The following is a 27,249-nucleotide window of genomic DNA, read 5'->3' as shown; positions in this document are numbered from 1 at the left end:
ATGGCGCTGCGGCGGGGCGGCGGCGGGGCGCCGGGTCGGCTGCTGTTGCTGCTGGGAGCCGCGTGCCTGATCCCGCCGAGCGCGCAGGTGAGGCGGCTGGCGCGCTGCCCCGCCACTTGCAGCTGTACCAAGGAGTCCATCATCTGCGTGGGCTCCTCCTGGGTGCCCAGGATCGTGCCGGGCGACATCAGCTCCCTGTGAGTGAGTGGGACCCCGGCAGCCCCTGCCCCGTCCTGCCCCACCCGGCGCCCGCCGCCGCCCGGGAGTTGCCTCTGGCGCCGGGACAGCGCGACCCTGACCCCACTTCCCAGCCCCTTCCTTTGCGTTTGGGTTGGGGCGCGCGGTGGGACGTGGGTTGGAGTCTCGGGCCCCGGGGAGGATGAGGGGAGCCCGAGATCCAGAGTCTGGGAAGCCAGACAAGTCCCTGGGGCAGTGTTTCTCAAAGTCTGGCCCGCGGGCCACCTGCATCAGATCCACCTGGGGGGGCTTGTGCCAATGCAGATTCTGGGGCCCGCACCGAATGATGCAGGGTCTGAGAGAGGAGCCTTGGAGTCTGCGTTTGGCCTCCCCAGGTGATTCTGGGGCGCATTAAAGTTTGAGAGGATGTGTGTTGGGGGTGGGAAGGTTGTGTGGGGGGCTTGTGTATGCAGCCGAGCATGACTGGAGCGCTTGCAGAGGGATGAGGCCTCACTGTCCCTCCTGAGGTCTGGGGCTGTGGTTTACACGATGCCCTCCTCTGGACCTGTCCACACTGCAGGTGGGGCAGTACCTGGGAGAAGGCATGTCACCTCTAGAAGTGGAGATGCCGCCGCATGTGGCCCGGAAGAGGGAAGCACAGAGGACCTGGCGGAGCATTGGGGAATGTGGGCATCCAGCCCAGAGGGCAAGTGCTGGGAATCAGCCGGACTCCTTGCCCTGAGCTCATAAGGGCTTCTTGCCCCCCTCCTCACCGCGTGTTGTGCTGGCTGCTTATTCAGTGCTGGAGGAACGGACAGGAAAGGGCTTCCCATTATTGGTCCACCTGCTCAGGGGCTTTCAGCCTGGCCTCACACAGCCACTCAAACCACATGGCCAGCTCTCATAATGGCTGGGGAAGGGGCTACTGGGCAATATCTTCACTGCCGGGAAATGTTTCCTGCTGAAATGACTCCCACATCCAGGCCAAGGTGCTGGGTGATGCCCACTCCGTCGTAGAGGCAGGGATTCCCATGGGGGAGCAGCGGGTTGCTCTCACTTGCTCTTGTGCTCCACTTCCGTGTCTCCACCCCAGGCAAGGCGCTGGAGCCTGGACCCAGGAGTGAAGGGCTTCCTGTTTGCATTTATAGGCAGTCAGAAGAGTCTGGCTGAGCAGAAACAGAGGGCCTGTTTGACGCCTAATATTGCTAAGTCGGGTGACATGGAGCATTCCAGAAATGAGAATTCCCCTGGTTAAATCCCTTAGGCCAGCAGCTTCTTAACGGATCTGCATATTAACTGAAATAATTCTGAAATGATGTATTGAGGTCCTACTGCGGCCAGAAAGGATAGGGGCCCTGGTGGCTAAAATAGTCAGGTTCCTTGTTCTGATTGGCCGTTAACTCTGGAAGATGGCGTGGCCTCCCACCACACATTCAAGTTCAGGTGTCTCTGGGTTGTTTCCCAAGGCTTTCACGGTGCATTTAATCAGAAGCGCTCTGAGCGACTTTCAGAGATGTGCTCCCAAGGGGAACGCTTAATCCTACCCTTGAGTTTCGTCGGCCAACACTAATGCTGTGTCTACACAAACAGAATCATGGGCAGAGGTGAAGGAATTATCCATCTTCAGCTAGGGCCTCCTGTAGTTAAGAAAAGGAAGTGAGGGGTTATTGATATAAACCGGCTGAGATGATGTCTATGCAAGGAGCTAGACTGATAGTAACGGTTTCTATTATTCAGTCCAGTTTTCCTATTGATCCAGTTCATTGGAAAATGGCTGGACTCATCTTGTTCGTACCCCTGAGAAGACCCTGGCCAACCATTTGAAGCCTCATTCCTGAGTGGAGGAGTTTAAAGCACAGGTAGAGGATAAGGCCTCTCGTCCATCTTGCCCGGCACTTCCTCAAAGCAACCTAGTCCTTGCTTTGTTCCTCTCTTGCCCGTAGGAGCCTGGTAAACGGAACGTTCTCGGAAATCAAGGACCGAATGTTTTCTCACCTGCCTTCCCTGCAGCTGCTGTGAGTATGGGAAGTCCTCTCTGGAAATGGCTCTCCTGGAGGTGCGGTCCTGGGAAGAGCCGTCTCTGTCTCTTGGGTATCAGTCCTTCCCAAGATACCCAAGCTCCACAAGTAAACTGTGGCTGGCTCTTAGTGTTTACTTGCCCTGTTGTGTCCCCACTGAGCTGAGTCCCCAGTGCGCAGTGTCCTTTCCTTCTTTCAGCACATGTTTTCCTCAAGGACTTTATTTATTTATTTATTTTAACATCTTTATTGGAGTATAATTGCTTTACATTGTTGTGTTAGTTTCTGCTTTATAACAAAATGAATCAGCTATACGTATACATATATCCCCATATCCCCTCCCTCTTGTGTCTCCCTCCCACCCTCCCTATCCCACCCCTCTAGGTGGACACAAAGCACCGAGCTGATCTCCCCGTGCTATGCGGCTGCTTCCCACTAGCTATCTATTTCACATTTGGTAGTGTATATGTGTCCATGCCACTCTCTCACGTCTTCCCAGCTTACCCTTCCCCCTCCCCGTGTCCTCAAGTCCATTCTCTACGTCTGCATCTTTATTCCTGTCAAGGACTTTACTGTAGATGCCATCGCCCATATCCAGCAACTGGGGACATGATTACACTGAATTATGACCTGAATTTCACCTAAACGTACCATTTCCCAAACACCTCACTTTAAAAGAGAGCCTCCATTTTTAACCTCTAAATGTTATTATGGAAATAGGAGCTCTCAGGTCATATTTACTGAGACCCGTAGGGAAGAAAGGTGAAATAATGGGGGTGACCAGAAAATCTGGCCAAAGAGAATCCACTTGCCATTGTCCATCAGTGTCTGAGTCAGGTTGCACACCGAATGGGCCAGTTTTACACTGAGAAGAGCCCGTGTTTGCCCGCAGATCAGAACATAACAAAAGAAACAGAAATGGCTTCACTCCGTGACTCAAATTTTACACTTCTGCATTGAAACCTAATGTCTCTTATTTTCAGATTGCTGAATTCTAACTCATTCACCGTCATCCGGGATGATGCTTTTGCTGGACTTTTTCATCTTGAATACCTGTAAGTTTTGTGCTTTGTGTATTTGCTGAGTGTTTGGTATGTCAGTGGAATGGCTGTATTGCTTTCCAAGCTGGAACAGCATCTCTTAGAGAGCTTAAGGGTGGAGAAAATTCAGAAAACCCCATTCTGTTTTCAGCGCTGACCTTTTATAGTTTACTTGTGTATAAACATGCTGAGACAGGAGGAGGTTGGAGACAAAGAGGGGGAAAGGAAACAAAGAAGGAAAGAAGGAAAGATATTCATTCATTCTCTGCTGACATTTAATTTGTCATGTCATAAGCACAATTGGAAATTATATTGGATATTTTTACCTCTCAAAGCTAGACATGGATTTGCTGATCAGCCAGAAATGAAGCTGAAGGATTCTGAGGGTTACATACTTTTAAGAAAGTCTCCCTATTTGGGGATACAGCTTCACGTTTTTAGTTTACCTGCCCTATATCCCGTTTGCAGTGTCTCCCGTGAGCTGCAGCTGAGGGTCTAATTTTTTTTTTCTCCTTTAAAATAAAGGTTATTTTTCCCTTTTCAGTTGTGCATTTCCCCCCCCCCCCCACCCCCAGCAATGCCTGGCTCTGATTTCTGCCTCTTCACACTTTCAGGTAGTCTTTTTTTCCCCTTAAGTTCTTCCACCCTTGTCTTCTGTCACTTTGTAATAATATTAATCCTGCTATCAGATGGGATTTCCTTACCTAGCATTCAGGGGGATTTTTAAAATCCATGTCTCTGCTTTCTTATCTGAGGTTAACAGGTAGATGTTGGAATTCTAAATACATCCTGGGTCTAAGAAAGCTCTCTGCTGATTTCCTGTCCTCAGGAAAGATGTCTCTGGAGAAATTGTTTCTTCAGAGGATACATAATATGGGTACTCTCATAATACTTGATAGTCTGGGTAACCTGGGAAGAGTGGTCAGGCTGAAGTGCTAGGCCAACTAGGTTCTATCAGAGCACATCAACAGCCGATGGAGGTGGTGAACAAAGAACCATCCATTCTCTCTTTCAAGCAGTACATCTTCCTGTCAAGGTTACTGAGGAGGAAGTTCGCTTCTCAGCTTATACTGAAGTCTATTACTGAATAGACCCCTGATTTAAAAAAAAAAACCAGGCACCGGATCATTCTCAGTGTACGAATCAAGAACTGTTTCACTAACGAAAAACATCATGTTGCAAAGTTTCCCTTGGACCATCTCATCAGAGACTTTCTTACATTTGAAGAAATGCGATGCCGTAAACGAAAATTTAGTTCTCTGTGGCCCTAGGGAATAGTCCTAGTGCATTCACTTCATGTATTCCCCATTTTAAAGCATGGCTGGAGTTATTACTGCAAGGTCCTGTGTGCAAGCCCTAAGACATCTTAGCACAGAGAAAGAAGTGTGGCCCATGCTCAACTTCCTTATACTTTCTATTTCCAAGTAGCCTAGAGATCTTGAGAATATCCTTGCCTTGTCACCCACTTGTTCAGAGATGACACTGTGTAGGACATGATGAACTCAAGCTTGCCGGAAGCCAAGCTTAATGGAATTCTCCCTGGGCAAAGACTTTAATATGAAGAGGTAAAACAATGGGCTCCCCTCAAGGGGCAATGATGTTAACAGAAGTATTATAGCCAGGCACTGTGAAATGTAAGAAGGTTGGAGGGGGGAAGATGTCTGGAAGCGTTCCAGTCTTGTGGAATTTGAGAATATCTTGCCTTTGTGTAGGGCTTTCTCCTCCTTTTTCCCCCAAGATGTTTTTACCCATGCTGCCAATCCTGACTTTGAAGACTTCCAGGCTGCTTCTGGAAGGAGTGCAAAAAGCACACTTGTGTGGAGGCACTCTTGCACACACACCCAGCTCCCACTTGGAATCTGGTATAGCTGACCAAGCCTTTGGAGATGAATTTCTGAAATTTATAAATGCTTTTAGATTTCATTCTGAAAGCATCCCAGTATCGTTTTTTCGAGATATTAAGCAGAGAAAATTCAGTTTAATTATATGGCTGTTCTCCTTAGGTTCATTGAGGGGAACAAAATAGAAACCATTTCAAGAAACGCCTTCCGTGGCCTTCGTGACCTGACTCACCTGTAAGTCCTGTGAAAAGTGTTGTAAGCCCTATTTAATGTGTAGAGTGAGGGTCACTTCCCAGTGCCTCTCTCTTTCTTGACTGTTTTCTACATATTGTGATAGCTTCTGAAGGAAACTCATTGCCAGATTGCCCGAGCGGTTTCTGTAGTGTCGATCAGACACCAGCCCATTGTGATCACTCACACACTTGGCTTTCTTATCTTCTCCGTCCTCCCGAATTGCCGTTATGGTCCACATGACTGCATGTGACAGGAGCGCTCTGAGCTGGGAGTGATGGACGAGGTGGGAAGGGATGGAACATGTATCATATACCTACTCTGTGCCAGGCCCTGGGCTGAGTGCTCACTAAGCCTTCTCTCTTTATATTTCACCATAATCTGTGAGTCCCCATTGTACAGATTTGGGAACTGAGGCTTACCTGACTCATTGAAGAATGTTTGTTGAATGGAGGATCAACATTAGGATGAAGTAGAATAGAGACATTTTTGTGGTTCCTTTAATTTGGATGCAAATAGCTTTTCTTTTTTTTATGTTGGATTAATCTGTGGTTTAAGCTAAGCTCTCTGGGTTCTTTAATAGCTTTCTGGAGGAAAAAATTAAACAAATTGATTTGAATTGGCATATCAAATAAAACAAGCACACACACTTAGCAAATTTAGAAAACTGGAAGAATAGTGCCTGTGCTTATGAAAATGTGAACATCGTCATTGTCTTGGCAGGAGCAATTTATTAACCATTTGCACGCTAGAAACTTTGTGTTTGAGTAGGATAACATAGGATAACATATCCCATCTCCATAGTCAGCTTATCTGTGGTAAAAAGACAATTGGGGAAGTTACAGGGCTTTGAGTAGGGGTATTAGGCAGGGTGGCAATACCTCCAGGGTGTGTAACCGAAACCGATACAACATCTAAGGAGATAATCATTCACATCTGACCCTGATAGAGGCAAAGGTGTCTGTCAGTAGGCTCAGTAAGCACTTGATTCTGGAATGCTACCGATCAGAAGTCCTGCCTAAGTTACAGCTTGTAGAGTAAGGAGATGAGGGAGTGGAAATGGGAGTCTCTAAACATCTGGAGCAGCACAGCCGATCCTGGACAACATCAGACTCTTATTGGCATCATTCCTCCATGTTTTCTTTCCTTGCTATAAAAGTCTTGATTGTTTTTTCAGATTCAACCTAGATGCCAAATCCCCACGTTCTCGTAGGGGCGAAGACCATGGGCTTTGAGTCACAATAGACTCGAGTGCAAATCTCAAGGCCACCATTTGTTAGTATTACTTAGCCTTTTTCGAGCCTCACTTTTCTCATCCTTAAAAATGGGGATGATTATACAGACCTCATAAGATTGCCGCACGTAGTGGGTTAGTGCTTGCTTGCAAATCATCCGGCCCATTATCCACGGTAAATGTTCAAGGTCTGGTTGGCGTTGTTATCATCATCGTCGTCATCGTTCACAACAATAGCATCATTCCCTCCCTCCGCTAATGAAGAAGCCTCAGTTTTTTCCTGCGGCTGCCGAGTAGCCTTGGCAGTTTGGGTGGCTAGACAGGATGTGCTAGGAAGACAACTGTGGGGGCCTGGAGAAGAACAGCTGTGGCAAGACAAAGCCAGTTCCCAGAAGTCAGGAATGAAGGGCTTTGCTTTTGAGCAAAGGCTCTGGGCAGATTATACGCCTAAAGTAAAGCCCGTGTGACTGGTTGAGCTCGCCCAGATGTCAACTTTCATCTGACCAGTTGGCTATGGGTCCTTGGTCTGAAAACAGATGTAAATATGCAGGTATTGTGCATATGTATTTGCATATCTTTGTGCATGTGGGCCCTTGGGTACATGGACTTCTACTCATGTGTGCACATAACTGTGTGTGTGTGCTTGCACATTTGCACATACAACCATATGCTGTGTATCACCCATATGTGTGCAAGAGGCACCTCCTTGTCTGTGTGACATGCAGGGGGCACACACAGAGGGAACAAAGGAGTCCTTTGTTTGGGTCCAGAGCGCATCTGATGCATTAGAGGAGATGTAAGCCCATCCAGCGTGTGTTCCCATCCCACAGTCAAGCCTATGGGGCCCGCCTCCCCCCAGCTCTCCAGCTCATTTCCCTGAATGTGCCCACAGCACTGGGCTCTCAGGGTGCCCCTGTGCACACCCAATTCACCCCATTACTGGGCCTTTCCCTTACATCCTTTCCCTTGCCCAGGATACGGTTTCTTCTGCCCTTGATCTCCTGGAATCCACCTTTTCTTTCACAGTCCAGATTAAGTTCTGTCTTTTCCTTGGAGCCATTCCTGATCTCCCCTCCACACCTCTTGCAGCCCTCCTAGCTGATTCCACACAACCGGCACTTTGCTGTAGACACTGGCCATATTGGTTGGTGCCCTTTCACGGATGTTAGTTTCATCTCCCCAGCTGTGTTGAAAGCTCCCTGAGGGCAGGGCCCCTGCTGATCTTCCATTAGTTCTGCTCTTCCCCCAGGGTCTCACACAGGGCTGAGCCAGCAGGACATTCTTTCTGATTCACTGACTGACCAATGAGTTACTAAGCTGGGTTTTCCATATGTGCTCTACTGCAGGGCAAGTCTTATGACTTTTAAAGTTGACTCCTCTGGGCTGGAGATGTTCGTAGTAATAAAAACATTTAATACACTGTTGAAAGAATGAACTGATCCTCCCAGCCCACCCCATCCCCCTTTTTTTGTAAACTTCTAAGCAAGGAGAACACATCAGGTCTCTAAAGTTCACTCCTGTGCTTAAGGAAGTGACTATCTGGAAGTTGCTTGTTTTAAGTATCTGCTTTTTACCTTTATGAACTTTTCCAACACCTGCAGACTCACATCCATAGGTAAAGAAACATAGATCAGGTTTCAAAGCATTGAAGGAGCAGTGCCAATCTGTAACTAAAATCTAGGACATTTGTTTTCCAGCGGTCCCACAAAGCCCAAGGGACCAGTTGCTGTTAAGTAGTTTTAGAAATGAAGTGCCATGAACTTGTACACAAAATGAAGTGGAAAGTGAGATGTTATGCACGGAGTCTGGGCGGGGTAGGGGTGGACAGTCCATCTAAATAATTCAGCTTTCTGAAATCTAAATTGAACACTTGGAACAGTTACTAAACATTCAGCTTTTTTTCTTTTGGCCTTGACCATTCCGTATATGCTTATCACTTCAATCCAATGCATTTCAATTCACTAAAAATGTTTCGCTAAACTAGTAACCTTTAATTAGCTAAAAATATTGTACTTTACTTTCCAGAAAAAGTGACTAGCAGCCAGAAAAAAAAATCAAAACTGTCTCCTTTTTAAATGTCAAGAAACTACTTCTAGAGAATGTTCAGTCTGATTAATCTACAGTCTGTAGTTACGATTTCAATCTGCTCAGCCTGTTTTCCAACATGTTTAAAATTGTACCAATAAATCATTTAGGAAAGGAAGGTAAAATAATACATGAAATTGTATTGTAATCCATTCGTGGTTAACTGGATGGGAAAAGACATAATTTAGAAACTATAGGTCTCCCTGTATTCCATGGCTCTCACTCAGCAAGAATGTTTGGATTTAAAATGGGCACAAACTTTCTACCCTAGTTGACTCTAAGGAGGAGCACCCTTTCATTCCTCCTTCTGGGATGGGTCATTATGATGCTACAAAAGATTAATTTCATATATATTTTTAGAGAGGTTGGTGCTGAATTACCTACATGTGGATTATCATTTCTATGTTTTGCTGTTTGTATACTCAAATGTATAAAAGAAAACAAAAGTAAGCATTGGTTTTTTGGCTGACTCACATTAGGGCATGATGCCTGGGAGAAATCAGACTTGATGTACGTCATTTCAACACCTGTCATCTTTCTACGTCAGCAGCCCAGCACGCCGTACATTCACCTTCAGCAGGATGATGACAGGGCACTGCATAACCCTGAATCATCAGAGAAAGCATTGATGATGTTTGTTCAAGTCTGCTTCCCGGAGATGGGGGGTAGATTAGGACATTTTAGAAAGATCTCCAACACTAAGGGCAAAAATACAAAATATGGTTTCTGGTCAACCTTAATTAATGAGAAAATGAAATTGATCACAATCAGTCATTCCCTAAACATTGTGGTTCACTGAGATTTTCTATTATCATTAGTGTTAGAGCTGAGATTCTTTATGTAAAAGAATATTTACATAAAGTAAATACTATTTTTTAATAGTCACAAGTAATAAAGTTCACTTAGATGCCCCATGAGGGAACTTCTTAGGATAAGGCTGTACATCTATCTTTTTATCATTCTCATTTTAGTGCTTAAGTCATCCATTCAGAAAGACTTTACTGAGTACCCACTATGTGCCAGGCACTGTTCTAGATGCCAGGGATACAGATGTGGACAGACAAAAATCTCTGTCCTCATGTTGCTTATGTATAGGGAGAATACAGAGTCAGTAAACAAATAGATAGATAATTAATAGATATTGTATGCTAAGTGACAGTAGTGCAGTGGAGATCAACAGGGCACGGAAAGGAGTTGTGTAGAGATCAGGGAAGGTGGTGAAAGTGGAGGACAGACCTAAAGGAGGTGATGGATGAACCACACCTAGGGTGAGAGCGTCGGGCAGATGAACACCGAGTTCAGAGAACTTGAGCTGGGAGTGTGACTAGCCTGTGGGAGCAATAGCAAAGGAACCAGTGTGGGTGACCTGAGTCATCAGAGATTCAGTCCCACAGGTAAGTGGGAATGGAGGTAACTAGACAATGGAGGGCCTTGGGTGCCATCAAAGGGACTTTGACTTTTATTCTGAGAAACGTGAGATGCCATCTGAGGATTATTAACATGTGTATCAAGAGCTTAATAAATGCTTGTTTTAAAAACAAAACAAAAAACGGACATTGTATGCTCCAGCATCTATAATGTTATCTTTGTATAACTAAACTCATTTCTTTATCTCAGTATCAATGACCAAAGCCAGAAATTGAACTACCTTTTGCTAAAGAGGCTTAGAACTCTGTTTTAAATCACTTGCTTTATTTAAGGGACTTCAGAGGGATAGGACATGGAGATAATAACCACATTAAAATGTGACTTTTTTGTTCTAGTTCTTTGGCCAATAATCACATAAAAGCACTCCCAAGGGATGTCTTCAGTGATTTAGACTCTCTGATTGAACTGTAAGTAATGAAAATTAAGTTTATGTGTGCTTGTCTTGAAATCCCCTCTCCCCCTAGACTGCATTTTTTTTGTGTTGTACCTAAAAATCTATGACAAAGTAGCGAATACTGGGAAACAGCATATAGTTTGTATTGTGTTAGCTTTGCCACATACTTAGTAGCATTAGGCCAATGGTAATTCGGCATGCTGGGTCGGGGGGTGGGGGGGGCTTCCTTTCTCCCAGAGAGCAGTAACGTATCCATCTGCATTGTCTTCTAGTGCTTGTCACTCCTTGCTGGGCAAAGTTTAACAAGATCTTAAAGTTTCAATTGTGTTTGTCCAAACTATCTTCCTGTAATGTCCTGTTTTTGCTTGCGAGAACCTCTGCTGGGTGGTGTTCTTCTGTCGCCCCTCCCCCATTTCCACCATGGCGTGGTGACAGTTTCAAGAGGATTTGGAAAAATGGTGCTGTGTCAACTCTGAGCACCCTCTGCGTGCTATACGGTTAGAATCATGGGCACTGAAGAGTGTTAAATAAAGTCAGTGGTACGCAAAAGACATCGGATGTATTAAATACAAAACTAAAAAGAAATTCCATTTGGGGGAGTTATTAAATATGTCAGGGTATCAGGATTTCTGGAGTTTCATGTTAGGGCCAAAATATTTCCGACATGTCTGTTTCTCTGTGTCTGTGTTTGTTTTGCTTTTTAGAGATTTAAGGGGCAATAAGTTTGAATGTGACTGCAAAGCCAAGTGGTTGTATCTGTGGTTGAAGATGACAAATTCCACTGTTTCTGATGTCCTGTGTATCGGTCCACCAGAATATCAGGAAAAGAAGCTGAATGACGTGACCAGCTTTGACTACGAATGCACAACTACAGGTATTCAGAACCTCTATCATCCAAGTCTGATATTTAGAATAACCCTTTGTTTTTCTTTTAGACTGTCAACAGGGAGTGGGGAAACATGGGGGTAAAAGTTTGCTATCAAAATTATTTTAGGGGAAATTTAAGCATTCTCAAAGAAATGATTTGATGTGGCAAGGAAAATATCTCAACAGTTTGGAAGGATTTTTGTTAACTGCACTGGCTTTACTTTTGATTCTTTTTGATTCTCTACAAAATTCAAATTTGTCTAAAGATTTTTTTTTTTTAAGCTCAAAGGTGAGTTTGGCATGAGAACATTTTCAAAGCAGTCTAGGTTTCATATAAAGACAGTACAGAGAGACCTAAGTCACTGTTCTCTTGATTGAATACTATGAAATTTATAGGACATTTAACTAATAAACACCAGACTTTAAAATTTATAAATTGCTTTTGTAGTTCCATGTAAAATGAGATAGCTAGGCATCTTAGTCAATGGCAAAGTAGGAATATAAGTTAACAAGTAGTTATCAAAAGGAAAAATTCACATTGAGGAAAAAAATGTCAAGAAAGTTTGATTTTGTTTTCCACAGTCTGCCTCAGGGTTTCAGTTTATACATTTTCAGGTTATAAGATAAAGCTAAAATCTAACTGCCTCAACTGTCATATCTTGTAGAGAGCCCAAGAATATCTCCATATGAAAGGCTTAGATGGAGTTTCTATAGCTTCTAAAAGCCAGATTTTAAAGGAGAGTGGATCAATCCACAGTATGAAACCTGCTTACCGGACTTATAAAAATAAACACTTAGGCTGACAGTTGGTATCTACAAAGCCTCAAGTCATGTCAGTAGGAGCAGCAGAAAAGAGAACTCAGTAAATAGTTATGGAAGCTCAAAAGACAAAAAAACCCTAAGAACAAAATATCACATTTAGGCTAGTCCTACTGCTATCCCCCGATCTAATAAACAAACTCAAAAGTAAAAATTATTTCTAGATATCTTTGTAAATAAGGGACCTGACAAGTTCTGTTCTTTTCTGAGAGGAAACCTGAAGTCTTATGGAAATGCCCTTGTCTTTCATCACTGAACAAGGACTTATTCAGCTGTGTAATTGACAGGTGCCCTTTAGCCAGCTGAGGCCACTGGGGGGTTATTTATTGTATTGTAGAGCAGTGCAATCTATCAGAGGTCACGGTCAGTGACGTTTGCACCAAAAGGTGGCATTCAAGGCCATGCCGTATGAAACGTGAAACCCCAGCTCGCTGGGGCGCCTCTCTGCCTCTTCTCATTTTTCTGGAGAGTTCTCTAAACCCCATGCTGAAGTGAGCAGCTTTTCCATTGTTTTCTTCACTCCCGGCCCTAGTGTGTGACAACGTTGCCAATCTCAGAGAGAAATGGCTTGGACGATAGAGGGCCTTGGAAACTAGGAATCTGTCCTAAACCCAGAATCTCTGGGGCGTCATGAGCCCCTTAACACACTTGGGGGCATTCTCTTATACATATTTATCTTTGCTAACAAGCTTTTTGCTAAAATTTAGGAAGTCAAGCCCCCCCTCCGCGACCTGGAAACAGGGAGAAGATGATTCTGTCTTTGCTCTTGTTTTATCCCTTTAAGGCTCATGAACAGATGAGCTCTCACCCACGGTGTCTTCCATCACGAAAAAATCGTGCCACCAAGTTGTGACCCCCTCCCCCCAAATGTAGCCCCTGCCTTGTAAGAACTAGGTCGATAAAGTATGAGTTTTGGGGGTTCCTATCTTCTGGCTCAGATCAAGCCTCACACGCTGGTGCTCTTTTTAAGGCCAGGGAGGAGATAGGTGAGGATGGATGGAAGTTGGAAAGCCAAGTCTAAGACTCATGGTACCGTTACCACATCCTCACTCGAGTTTGGGGAAGAAGCACATTTTCTGAGTGAACTGTTTTCCTCTTAGCTCGGGGTTTTAGCAAAGGAGTAAATTCTTCCGGTAGATGTCTCACCTTGTTCTTCCCAGGGAGAGGAGGGTACATTACCATCCTGTTCCTCAGCACAGGGGTGTAATTAGCACCACAAAGCCACCCCTGGCCCGTTTCAGCTTTAACCAGTCCCTCCATAACCCTCTGCTTCAAGTCTATTTTTAACCACCTCAAAAACCCCTGTTACCTACTCATAATTCCCCATGTTAGGTGGATAATTCACTAAATTCCTTAAGAGGGAGTGAATTTTGCATCCTAATTGTCCCGTTAGTTTCCCTATTTCAGGGCTGATGAAAATGCAGAGAGAAATAATGCATTAATGTGCAGTTTCTCTCCCAATAGGATCAGCATCATGTATAATTTATTTTCTGCAAGTGCTATAAATAGGTATGTAAAAATCTGTTGATTCCAGTGGGAGCAAGACCTAAATTGTAAGAGTCCCACTGACATCATGAACTTAATCCAATGTGAATGGAAGTGGAAGTGCTTTTTGCAGAGAAGGCCATTAATACTTTAACACCAGTAAATTGATGTCACATCAGCGTGTGGATTGTTTGAGATCTTTCCACAATGAATGTGCTTTTGTCGTTTGTGAGAAATAACTTCCGATGGTGATGGGGGAAGATGTTTAAATTCCCTGAGTCCTCTCCCCCATTCACACAAACACACATTCATCAATCATATTGTTTCACCGGTTTCTTCCCTTCTTCCTTCTTTCTCTTCTCCTCCTTTTTTTTGGACAGGAGCAGGGAAGGGGGAGAAGGAGTGTCCTATTAAGAATTAGATTTATAACTCGAATGATTTAACAGTCTGTGCTGTGCCAGATAGCCAGTATATAGAAAATATTATGAAACCAATGTTTGGGGGAAATCAATGAAAATAGGACCATGAAAGGCTAGATTTGTAAAATGCTCTCTGTATTTCTTTTAAAAATAAAATTAAAATTCTGGAATTTTTTAAAAATAAAAAACTGAAACTTTTGGGTCTGCACTTTAAACGGCCTGCATTTTTAAGCTCACAAGTGCTTGAGAATTCAGAGTGTAGTCAGGAAGCTCTGAACGCAAGCAGAGGGGGTTATAAAGCATCAGGAGTGTTGGGAACCTTGGGCAGACTTGGATGAGGCAAGGCAACCGGAGATGCTGGAGGAGGTTATAGACGTCTTGGTGGTAATTAGAAGAACGCAGCTGTACTCTCTGAGTCCTCTTCTACCTCCAGGAAAGAAAGCAGACCGTGACTGCTTCCATTTCCCTTTTCCCATTTATCAGCCTGTGAACACGGAAGCCTTTTGCAGCGTTTTCCGACTTCTACACTGGGGCCACCGGGGCCCACAGGAATGAACCAGGAGTTTTTCAGGTTTTAGTCTTTGACCAAGCAACGCTGGTATTTTGGGGGACTTGATAGGGGAGGGGGAACTAGGATCCATGGTGACTCTGCCCTAAGTCTTCACGCAGGCAGCTTCACGCTGTCACTGTTACACATGTAGAACTCCTGAGGAATCACCGCAGCCGAGGCTGGGCGCTAACACTTAATCCTCAGTCTCCTATTCGGCCTCTACAGCAACCTTGTGAAATAGACGTTGCCCTCATTTTACTCCTGGGGAACCTGAGGCTCTTGCCCGAGCTCCTGGAGCTGCAAGTGCAGGCGGGGTAGAAACCAGTCTGTCTCACCTGCCCCAGCTCTTCCGAATGTTCCAGAAGGGCGGGGTACCTCCTCCACTCCTGCCGACTGTCCCCACTGTCCCTCGGCCACCTCTTGCTGTCGGGTGCAGAGGCAGCCTCCTCTTTGCTTCTCCCTCTTCTCCCTGTACGTCCTTCATTCAGCCCCGTCCTCTCCCACCACAGTCAGGGGCGAGGCCAGCCCTCCCACACTCGCCAAGCCAGCAAGCATTTACTCAGCAGCTCCTGTCCACTGAGAAAGAGAGGGGCCCCTCCAAAAGGTAGCATGTATTGAGCACGCACCTTGTGCAAAGCACTGTTCTACGTGAGTATGGATTCAACCGACGATGAAGAAACTGAGGCAGAGAGAGGTTGGGTAACTTCCGTAAGGTCACTCAGCAAAAAGGCAGAGTCAGCGCTCCGGCATTTTATCTTAGATGCCGTTAAAATGAACACTGTCCCCAAGAGATGGCCCAGTGGTGACCAGGGCAGTGGAGGGGGACTGTCCTTGCTTGGATCTCAGTTCCATATTTATCAGTCACCTACTGTGTGCTGAGCCTGAGGTCGGCATGTCCACCGCATTACCTAGTCTGTTCCTGCCATCGAGCTTGGATCATTGCCCCCATACTGCAGATGAGTAAACCGAGGCCTTGTAAGGGGAGGTGCGCACGCAGCCCACGGAGTCAAACACAGGGAGTGGTTTCAGGTGGTCTGACTCCAGGCACAGCGCTCTTTCCAGTGCCTCACGCCACCCTTACTCCTCAGCTTTACCTTCTGCCCGCTGACGGGCACCTGCTCTTCCGGCCCCGGCTCCACACTTCCCACCTTAACACTCGCTCAGCTGCTCTGCCCCCTTACCTGCCTCTAGTCCTTTTGCACTGGCCCTCCTTACTCACTACCTGGTACCTGCCCTTTTAATGCCTTTCTCAGTTGACATTTTTTTTTTTTTTTTTTGCGGTACGCGGGCCTTTCACCGTTGTGGCCTCTCCCGTTGCAGAGCACAGGCTCCGGACGCGCAGGCTCAGTGGCCATGGCTCATGGGCCCAGCCGCTCCGTGGCATGTGGGATCTTCCCAGACCGGGGCACGAACCCGTGTCCTCTGCATCGGCAGGCGGACTCTCAACCACTGCGCCACCAGGGAAGCCCTCAGTTGACATCTTTCATGAGGCTTCTGAATCAATTATTTCTTGAGTGGCTGCTGTGGGCTTGTGTCATTGGAGCTCTGAGAAGTGTAGGACCTTCCTTAGGAAGCCCTTGGTTCAGGAGACACACCACGCTGGCTGTGTGTCCATGGCCGGGCACACACCCTCTCTGAGCTTCAGCTTGTGGCTCTAAGATCTCTCCCATTTCTTCAAATCTGACCCTGATGTCTCTGTGTTGGAGACTAAATCCTAGTAAATAATAATATGTAAACAACATTGCTTGATTATGAGTCCAGCAAGTTAGGAAGGGCCCCTGATTGGACTGGTCAGGGCAGCTTTGCAAGAGGAGATGGGACTTCAGTGGGCATGGATGAGGATTGGGTGGGGGAAGAGGTGGGCAAAGCCAGGATTTTCTCATAGGAACTACTTTTCTAAGCCAGACGTCCACCCTCAATTTACCCTGGGCACTTTTAGCCTGCTAAGAAGCAGTGCACCCTGAAAGATCTCTGGCCAAAGAAATAACTTAAACTTTATTAGTATTTTGTTTTTTTTACAAAAACTTCTTTCTTCATTGTTTCTCTAGCTACTGCACACACTAACCGTTCTTGCATCCGAGGGCATGCTAACCCTGTTTCTTGGTAAGACTGTACATTCCGTACCAAGATTTCACAGAGTAAGTCATTGTAGCTCAGGGAGCGACACAGATGATGGGTATTGACTTGCCACTAAGTGTAAGAGCAGAATGCGTGCTTAAATAGGATGGCGTCTATATTGCTGGAAAATCTAATAGATCTCCTGTAACTGCTCCCTGAGCTGCAGAGCAGTACCCAGATCCCAGGCACAGCCGTACTTAGCACTGCTACCAGTCCAGTAACCAGTAAACACACCTAGGTTAACTTCCCCGCACAGTGGGCTTTATAAACCTCCAAGACCCCGTCAAAGAGTTTGGTTTGGTTTCCAAAACTGCAGTGTGCCCTCTGGGGAATTTACTTTTAGTTTTCTTTACTACCTGTACTATTCTGAGAGAGCTAAAAAGAACAGCATTCTCCAAAGAAATTTGACCCACAGCAGCCCTTCTTCATAGAGTAAATTTCACCATAGTTTCAGGAATGTTGTCCTGCAGTATCCTTTCTGTCCTGTCTTTCTGAAAGCCAGGTCTCACCAAATTTGTTTAAAACTTTGAGATCCTCTAGCCAGACTTGTGAGCTATTTATCTCAGGGAAGCTGTATTAGAAGCTGTGCGTTCAGTCTGCTATTTCTGCACAAGCCAGAACTCTCTGGACTCATCCAGAGTGAAACGTGCCATGATGTGTGTTGCTTCTCTCCTGCCCTCCCCCGTCCCCAGTCCTCTTTGGAACTGATGAGAGAAAGGATAGAAGGGGAATGGCGGTCCATAATGCCCACAGGAGAGCTCACGGAGACTTTTTTTTAAACACTCCTTCCCAGATTTTGTTGTTCATCAGACTCTGCCCTACCAGTCGGTTTCAGTGGATACGTTCAACTCCAAGAATGATGTGTACGTGGCCATCGCTCAGCCCAGCATGGAGAACTGCATGGTGCTGGAGTGGGACCACATCGAAATGAATTTCCGGAGCTATGACAATATTACAGGTGTGTTATGGCTTTCACTGGATGTACTGACCTCATTTCAGCGTGGCCTAAAGCCCGGGAGAGAAGAAATGTTCTCTGTTATCCCGAGAGGGAGCTTGGCTCTCTGGCTTGGTTTGATTTGGGAACACATTCCAGCCCACCCTCTTCCCTCCAACTTTTTCTGGACATGGTCAGTTATTGGTGAGAGCAGAAACCTTAGGTGGTGATTCTATTTATTGTTGGTGATCCTTTTGTAAAGGGAGAGGGTGATGGGGGCCTGTGGTGGGAAGCATTTTCCTGAAATGGTGAGAAGTCACTCCCAGAATCCCTTGATTTTGAGCAGTTATGACAGCCTCAGCCTGCATGAGCGTTTTAGCAGCTAAATGAATCCTTTGACTTTTTTTTTTTTTTTTGCCGTTCGCGGCCCTCTCACTGTTGTGGCCGCTCCCGTTGCGGAGCACAGGCTCCGGACGTGCAGGCTCAGCGGCCATGGCTCACGGGCCCAGCCGCTCCGCGGCATGTGGGATCCTCCCGGACCGGGGCACGAACCCGTGTCCCCCGCATCGGCAGGCGGACTCTCAACCACTGCGCCACCAGGGAAGCCCGAATCCTTTGACTTTTGTAAGCTCTTAACTAATATGCTAATGCACACACACACGTCCTCACGTACACATATGCACACACTCATGAACCCACACACACTATAGCTGTTTCTATTGCCCCCTTGCGAAGTTCTGGTGATCACTACTTCCTTTTAATAAGTACATACACAATAAGCATAAATGGCTTCCTAATTCAAGCCTTTGGGATAAGACTTAGAGCTTCATTTGGGGCCATCATTGAATCCCAGTGTCTTAGCGCTACTAAAAATAGACCGTCTACTTGCTTTTTAAATCAGTGGATAAAGTCAAAACAATCTTTCAAAGACTTCTCATTTATCAAAGTGCAATCTGATACTAATACTGACTTTACAGACAGCACCACGTGGCCTAACTCTTGCCCCACGTGAGGGTTTCCTTCAGTGATTCCTTCTCTGGTTCGAGCAGCGTCTTGCTGGGGCAGAGAGAAGCGTATCCAGGTAGCATTTCCAGATACGGAGGTTCTGGCCTTGCAGCAGGTGCAGGGATGCAGGGAGAGCATCGTTCACCCTCGGGGAGCAGAGCTGCTAATGAGGCTGATCTGGCAGCCCGGAGAGGTCTATGAGACGTAGATCCTGACGCTCCGACATGCCATCTGGCCTCCCAGTGCTGAGCCCACATTCCTGGGAGCAGCCCCGCTCGCTCCAAGCGCAGACTCAGCACAGAGCAGTGCAGGTGAACCTGTGGAGGGAGCCCAGGCCTCAGGACCCTAAAGCCGGTCCATGTTAGAGGAAACGAGGTGAGAGAGGAACTCACCACCCGCATGGTTTTTTGCTTCCATCTTTTCTCTGACCTGGAAGGTCGGTGAGGGCTGAAGGAGCAGGCCCCTCTGCCTTCTCTCCTCCCTCTCACACGAGGAGGTGGGAGCAGAGTGAAGCCGTGCTCTCGTGCAGGCAGTTCTGAGGCCAGTGCTTGTTGCCGGTGCTGGTTGTGGGCTTGCAGAGAGCCAGGTTCGGGTTAGTCTCGTTGGGGCTCATAACAGCTGTTTGAGGTGTTATTGCGGGTTCCCTGCCCGTAGGTAGAGGACAAGCGACCTCTCTTCAAGAGAGAGGAGGCATATGAACTATAAAGAGCTCAGGTTTTGAAAACCTATGAACGTGGATTCTACTCCTGACTCTGCCATGTGCTAGGAAGTAGCTGTGGCCTTTGAGCCTCTGTTTTCTCATGGGTGAAATGGGCAGGAGATGTACCTCCCATGGATGTTGTGAGAACTGGATGAGTGCCAGGCACAGAGAAGGCAGTTCTTTTTTGTTTGTTTGTTTCCTCTTTTAAAAATTTATTTATTTTAGGCTGCGTTCAGTCTTCAGCGCTGCGCATGGGCTTTCTCTAGTTGCGGAGAGCTGGGGCTACTCTTCGTTGCTGTGCGTGGGCTTCTCATTGCGGTGGCTTCTCTTGTTGCGGAGCACGGGCTCTAGAGCACAGGCTCAGTAGTTGTGGCACATGGGTTTAACTGCTCTGTGGCATGTGGGATCTTCCCAGAACAGAGCTCGAACCCGTGTCCCCTGCACTGGCAAGCAGATTCTTAACCACTGCACCACCAGGGAAGTCCCAAGCAGGCAGTTCTTAATGCTGGCTTCCTCCTTACCTTTCCAAAAGAAGAGATGTAGGCTCAGGCATGTTGAATCACTCCACTGTTACTTCCAAGGCAGAGCCCGGGACCTGCCACTGCTGCATCCCACCCTTTCCTTCTCCCAGGTTGACCTTGGTAGGAGGCGACAGCATTGCCCTCCACCTGCCCTTCCTACATACAGCAGCTGGTCACACCCCTAGGTTCATCAAGTCATTCATTCATTTTTTTTCACTTGTTCCCAAAGATTTCTTGAGTGCTTACTCTGAGCCAGGCCCAGTCTAGGTGCTGGGGCCATAGCAGTGAACAAGTCACAAGAAAACCTCCACCCTCAAGGAGTCTGTGTTATAATGGGAGAGAGAGGGACAGTAAAATAAGACAAAGAATTGTAATACGTACAACGCATTAGATGACAGCATGCTAAGAAGGGAAACGGTGGCAGGGAGGAAAGATTTGAAGTGTTGGCATGAGAGGACTGAAATTTTAGGTAGAGTGTCCGGTAGAGGCCTCATTAAGAAGGTGTTTGAATAAAACTTGTGGGACGTGAGGGCTCGATGCACATGGAGGGTGGGAACAGCGGGGAGAACATTCCGGACAGGGAAGAGTGAGCGCAGCAGTCCAGAGGCAGGAGGCATTTTTCCTGTTGGATGAACAGGCAGGTGGCTGGTTTGGCTTGGACGGAATGATCCAGGGGCAGTTGTAGGAGACGAAGTCAGAGAGGTAGGAGGGCTGATCACGGGAGCCTTGCAGGTCCTACGAAGAACTTGGGCTTTTACCTTTGTGCAGAGGTCAGCCAGGCTGCACAGAAGGTGCAGGTGCTACAGAATGCTGGGTTGTGTCCAGCTGCTGGGCTGAGAGTAGTCCGTGTGTGGGGAGGGGACCAAAGTGGAACCAGAGCAAGCAGTTGGAGGCTATTGCAAGGATTCAGGCAAGTGCTAATGGCCTGGACCCAGCGGAGGCCGCAGAGCTGCGGGTAGGAAGTGGTCAGTGAGAGCAGAGTGGGTGTGGCCAGAGCCAGGGCTGGAGCTTACTGGTTTCCAGGGATCCCTTGGCCTCTGAGTGTTGAAGTCTGAATCTTCTGAGAGGTGGGCAGCTGGACATGCAGCCCACTGGGATCCTCTTCACAGCCAGGCCCAAGAAGTGAGCTACAAAATTGTGTTCGTTAAGTTTATGAACTCCAGCGTCACACTGGTTTTTCATAAATCTGTCTCTAGATCTTTCTAGCTGGTGACCTTGGCCAAGTTTTAATTTCCATGAGCCCCTTTCATCTGTAAAGTGGGAATTCCATCTGTAAAATGGTATCATCATAGTATTGGGCCCATGGGAATTTAACTGGGTGGCTTATATAACACTTAGCATGGGGCCTGGCGTATAGTAAGTTCTCAACAAGTGTTGGGATATCAGTTGCGGATAAAAAATAGATATTTGATTATTATTCCTTGCTACCACCGCTAGGGAAATCCACCAGGTTTGGATCTTTTACTCTTCTTAATTCATGAAAGCACACAGATTTCATACATCAGGGTCCCAACACACATTTCCGAATACATATTGCCAAATTCCTGTCACGTTGATTCCTGATCACATCTTACAATTCAACCACCTCTCTTTTGTTTCTCCCTTCACCTGGGTTTCCAGGCTCAAATGCAGCCTCCTACAGGAAGCATTTCTTGATGACCGGATTGGAATGAAGTCTGCCTTCTCTGCTCCCTTATTACATGAATTTCCATTAAACACAAATCTCGTCACATAATTTTTCACTTAGAGGAAGGCAACTCACATTTACATACTCAGTGATTTATAAGCTGTTTCTTTCGTCAGCTACACAACCTCATGATGTGTACTTATTGTCTCTATTTTATAGTGAAAAAAAAAATAGGAGCAGCCCTCCTTCTCCCATAGACCCTAATTCTTTGACTTCAATAAAATTGTCTCCACAACTTTCAAAAGCATAGGAGTGCCAGGACCAGCAGAGCATGGCCTGAGGGAGGCTGGGAAAGAGGGTGGTTACAGAAGTAGGGGCCTTGCTCGCTCTGTGGAGGAAAGAGTGTGGCTTGCTGGAATTCAGCCTGGTGTGAAGAAAAGCCCTGCAGCTCACACGAGCTGGGCAGATGACAAATGGATGAGCAAGGGCACAGCCCCAGAACCACTTGCCTCGAACAAGACCAAGGTAAACGTGGACCGTTCTCTCCTCATGGGGCTGTGCATGCCTCATTTATCATCTCGTTTGATCACAGGGTGATCCCAGAGTCAGCAAGAGCTGGGCAGGATTTTCTTCATCCATGGCCGGCAAGTCTGGGGCTCCGAGGAATGGGCGGGACACATGCTTCCCCCTCTGTGGCCCTGCTGGGCATTGTGCAAAAGGGACATCCATCCTCTGGTGAGAGAGGGAGACCCAGGGTCATGAGCCGCCCCGCCCCCCGAAGTTTTGCTCCTTACGTCTTCTCCTTTTTCTCTCTACATGTCTTCTCACCTCTCCTGTTTTTGGTTAATTTTGTTTGCCTTTTGATTTCTGCCCACTAAGTATGTTGCAGCATCTCTCCTCCTAGATTAAAACACATATTCACTCACACACACACACACACACACACACACACACACGAGGATTTCTGCTGCTGCTGACAACTCCATAAGCTACAACTACACAGGCTACACCTGGAAAGAGGATGCTTTATGGAGCATCTCCAAGAAAGGAATTCTTTCTTTCTCACACGGCCCCTCGGCTGAGACCAGTATAGCTGCAGGATGCTTCTGGGTAGAAGGGACCTCCGTAGCCAGGGACTCAGGAGGAGCATGCACCTCAGTTAGTGCTGTCGGGGGGAGTCAATGCAGTTTCTGAGGAGCAGTTTGGTAGTTTAAACCCAGAAGCCTTAACAATGTGCACAATGTCTACCCCGCAATCTCTCCATTTAAGAACACTGCCAGATGGTTTTCAAACACAGATTTCTCTACAGGGAAGCCTATTACTTACAATAATGAAAAACTGGAAATAAGTGCAATGTCCAGCAGTAGGGGATTAAATAAAATATGGTGCCTCCATGCAATGGAATACCACGTAGTGTTAAAAAATCAAGCTGTAGAAGACGCAATAACATGGGAAAATGTTCACAACATAGTGGTCAAGGGAAAAAAGCAGGTTATAAAAAAATCCATGTACACTATAAGCCCAGATCTATTTTTAAAAGGCACATTTGGATATGTGCAGAGATTGGCAATTAAAGAAATATATCAAGATATTAAATGTTATTTCAGCATTTGCAGTTCAAGTGATTTTGATTTTGTACTTTTTGGTACATTGGTGGTGGAGTGTAGACTGGAGCCAGACTACCTGGATTTGGATCCCAGGCTCCATCACATTGTAGCTGTGTGACCTTGTATAAGTTACTTAACTTCTCTGTGCCTTTATAAAACGGGGTACAAAATTAAGTGTGTGCTAAGTATATAATAAGCATGTAAAGTGCTTAGTATAGCGCCTTTATGTGTTACCTATTATTATTTTCAAAATTTGCTTTGATGAACATTAAAAACCTTTATACTCAGAAAAAATGTAATAATTAGTTTTAAACAAAGGAAGGGGACCAGGTTCTTGCAGGAAAGCCAAAGCAGTGGAAGAGAAAAGTAAATACCACCCGAAAATCCACCAACCGTCTGCCCCCAATGTTAATACTGAGGACAGAAATGGGGTAATTATCCTTGTAATTTACAGACCAAATTCACTTTGGTCCAAACTGCCTAGAAAATTAGGGGAAAGAAATAACTTTGAATTGAATGACCTAGATGACGGGCCAATACTCTTTGAGATGTGGGTGGTCTTATTGCTGTCTGGCTGGAACGGTGTGGGTGGGGGGTCTGGGTGCAGATAGGGAGAAGGTGATGGGAGGTGACCCAGACAGGGGAGTCAACGACTGAAAATGTTACCCTTTTCCTGCAAAGTTCTGGTTTGGTGGCACCTGAGCTAGATCATTCAGATCATGGCTCGTGATCTCAATTGCCTCAATGACCCAATAATGAGAGCGACTAGTTGTTGATCACTTCCTGTGTGTGCAAGCTCTGTACTAAAAACCCTGACCGTGAAGTTTCTCAGGTAGTCTTTACAGCGGCTGTGTAAGGTCAGGGCTGGCAGCATCCTTAGTCTCATCTGGTAGGGGAGGAGCCTGAGCACAGGGAGTTGAGGGAACTGCCACAGGGTCAGAAAGCTTATGAGGTGCTGGGCCGTGTGGTCTAGAGTCACCAGGTTTAACACTGGTCTGTTCTGCCTCCGCTCGGCTTCAGAAATCAGAAAAGGTCAAACGTCCTCAAGAGCTCTCATTACATTTTTTTTTTCCTGCCTCTAAGTCCTGACTCCTAGCTTTTTACCCCCCAAGAGAAGAAACCCGTTTAAATGCCTCATTCTCCCCTATGGAGTCGGGAATAGCATACAGACAATTCGCTTGGTGTCTTAGTGAATTTCCTGAATTATACACCTGCCTCTAAAGATGCCAGAGGCCCAGGTGACCAACACTTACCTATTTCGATGGAGGTACTTTTAAAACTATTTGTTTTAATTGCGGGGAAATATACATAACATAACATTTACCGTCTTAACTGTGTTTATGTGTGGTTCAATAAATGCATCAATCCCCAGAGCTCTTCATCTTGAAAAACTGAAACTCGGTACCCATTAAACTGTAATTCCCCATTCTCCCCTCCTCTCAGACCCTGGCAACCACCCTTCTGCTTTCTATCTCTATGAGTCTGACACCTCTAGGTACCTCATATGAGTGGAATCAAACACTATGTGTCTTTTTGTGACTGCTTATATCACTTAGCATAATGTCTTCAACATTCATCCATGACACAGCATGTGTTGGAATTTCCTTCCTTTTTAAGGTGTAACAATAATCCGTTGTGTGTATAAACCACATTTTGTTTATCCATTCATCCATCAGTGGACACTTGGGTTGTTTCCACCTTTTGGCTATTGTGAATAATGCTGCTATGAACACGGCGTACACATATCTCTTCAAAACCCTGCTTTCAGTTCTTTGGGTACAGACCCAGGAGTGGAATTGCTGGATCGTATGGTAATTCTTTGTTAAATTTTCTGATGAATCGCCATACTGTTTTCCACAGTGGCTGAACATGTTATATTTCTCACCAGCAGTTCATAAGGGTTCCAGTTTCACTGTGGACGGGCATTTTTTTTTTTTTTTTTACCTAAAGATTTTATTATTGTTTTGTACCAATTAGATTTACATAAAGATTTATCCTTTTCATTCTCTTGATTAAACGCAAAAAATATTCTGATTGTTTAATATATTATTATTCAATACAGTTAATTTACCTAAAGAAATTTTTGTTATATATAGTTTAGATTTACATAAATAAATATTTACTCTGTTCATTGTTCTTTGTTATTTCTTTTTTTAAAAAAATGAACTATAGTTGATTTACAATATTGTGTTAGTTTCAGGCGTACAGCAAAGTGATTCCGTTTTATATATATATGTGTGTGTGTGTATATATATATATTTCAGATTATTTTCCATTATAGATTATTATAAGGTATTGGATATAGTTCCCTGTGCCATGCAGTAGGTCCTTGTTGTTTATCTGTTTTACATATAGTAGTGTGTATCTGTTAACCCCATACTCCTGATTTATCCACCCCCTTTCCCCTTTGGTAACCATAAGTTTACTTTCTATGTCTGTGAGTCTGTTTCTGTTTTATAAATAAGTTCACTTGTTTTATTTTTAGATTCCACATATAAGTGGTATCATATAATATTTGTCTTTCTCTGACTCTGGACGAGTGTTTCTCACGGTGGCTGCCCTAACCCCATCTCCCCTCTTCTGGAGCGCAGGTCAGTCCATCGTGGGCTGTAAGGCCATCCTCATCGACGACCAGGTCTTTGTGGTGGTGGCCCAGCTCTTCGGTGGCTCCCACATTTACAGATACGACGAGAGCTGGACCAAGTTTGTCAAATTCCAGGACATAGAAGTCTCTCGCATTTCCAAGCCCAACGACATCGAGCTGTTTCAGATCGAGGACGAGACGTTCTTTGTCATCGCAGACAGCTCCAAAGCTGGTCTGTCGACCGTGTATAAATGGAACAGCAAAGGATTCTACTCATACCAGTCTCTGCACGAGTGGTTCAGGGACACGGATGCCGAGTTTGTTGAAATAGACGGCAAATCACACCTGATCCTCTCCAGCCGCTCCCAGGTCCCCATCATCCTCCAGTGGAATAAAAGCTCTAAGAAGTTTGTCCCGCACAGCGACATCCCCAACATGGAGGATGTGCTGGCCGTGAAGAGCTTCAGGATGCAGAACGCCCTCTACCTTTCCCTCACCCGCTTCATCGGGGACTCTAGGGTCATGAGGTGGAATAGTAAGCAGTTTGTGGAGATCCAGGCTCTCCCATCCCGGGGGGCCATGACCCTGCAGCCCTTTTCTTTTAAAGAGAATCACTACCTGGCCCTGGGGAGTGACTATACGTTCTCCCAGATATACCAGTGGGATAAAGAGAAGCAGCTCTTCAAAAAATTTAAGGAGATTTATGTGCAGGCGCCTCGTTCCTTCACAGCCGTCTCCACTGACAGGAGAGATTTCTTTTTTGCATCCAGTTTCAAAGGGAAAACAAAGATTTTTGAACACATAGTTGTTGACTTAAGTTTGTGAAGGTGTGATTGGTGAATGTAAAAGACGCGTAGCTTTAGCTGTCACAGGAGAGGACCAAGGGGGCAAAAAGAATCCAGGTTCACAGGTCTGAAATTACAAATGCACTGGGGAAATAGTTAGAAGTTTTCAAACTTTTAGAACTCATATTTTAATCAGGGATTGCATTTATTGGCTAACTGCATGACATGTCCATTCTCCCACTTAAAAACACATCTGAAAGCCTGTAATTACTGAGAAAAGAGTACAACGTTAAGTCTTACCATCTAGGGAAACAATGCGCCTTTTTTTCTTTTTAATGAGGAAGGAGAAAATCGGATAAGATGGGACAGCTCTTATAACGAAATAAAAACAAAAAAAGACCAAACACACTATGGGCCCTTCTCATTCCATTTTAGCAATCGAGTGGGTGAGGACGCTCACAGCCAAAGTCAGCTGAAGAGATTTGGTGACGATTAGTTTAAAAATCGGATAACGCTCAGCAACGCTATTTTGAGCCTTCCCTGTTTCCTGAATCCCCCCTAATAGCAGAGCCTTGACTGTTTCATTGGCTCATATAGATGGATGTTCATCACGGGTGTGTTAACAAAATAACGTTTAACATTGCTTCCTCTGCTACAGAAAAAAATATTCTGCTGACACATGTATTGGTCCATCACAGGCTGTGGACCCAGGAGTGAGACAAAGTTTCCCCCTCTTCTTGGGGTTCAGAGATGACCCGCATGGTGGCCAGAGCAATTGTG

The 27,249-nt window shown here is 45.7% G+C and overlaps 1 protein-coding gene across 1 annotated transcript; it reads left to right on the top strand.

Annotated features, from left to right (window-relative positions):
- On the top strand, positions 1-27,249 carry LGI2 (leucine rich repeat LGI family member 2). Its single transcript, XM_022567149.3, has 8 exons — positions 1-197; positions 2,121-2,192; positions 3,179-3,250; positions 5,239-5,310; positions 10,390-10,461; positions 11,153-11,322; positions 17,500-17,664; positions 25,692-27,249. The coding sequence occupies exons 1-8, from the start codon at positions 1-3 to the stop codon at positions 26,507-26,509; spliced, it is 1,638 nt and encodes a 545-aa protein (XP_022422857.1). The 3' UTR covers positions 26,510-27,249.

The sequence above is a fragment of the Delphinapterus leucas genome, chromosome 5 (assembly GCF_059928025.1).
Source record: "Delphinapterus leucas isolate spDelLeu-1000000601 "Yukka" chromosome 5, BTC_Dleu_Yukka2, whole genome shotgun sequence".
Taxonomy (NCBI): Eukaryota; Metazoa; Chordata; class Mammalia; order Artiodactyla; family Monodontidae; genus Delphinapterus; species Delphinapterus leucas.
The sequence above is the reverse complement of the archived record's forward strand: the minus strand, read 5'-3'. Positions and strand labels throughout refer to the sequence as shown.

Coding starts and splice junctions, on each gene's coding strand:
- LGI2 (XM_022567149.3), top strand. CDS start 1: ATGGCGCTGCGGCGGGGCGGCGGCGGGGCGCCGGGTCGGCTGCTGTTG. Junction 3,251..5,238: donor CTTTTTCATCTTGAATACCT/GTAAGTTTTGTG, acceptor TGTTCTCCTTAG/GTTCATTGAGGGGAACAAAA. Junction 5,311..10,389: donor CTTCGTGACCTGACTCACCT/GTAAGTCCTGTG, acceptor TTTTTGTTCTAG/TTCTTTGGCCAATAATCACA.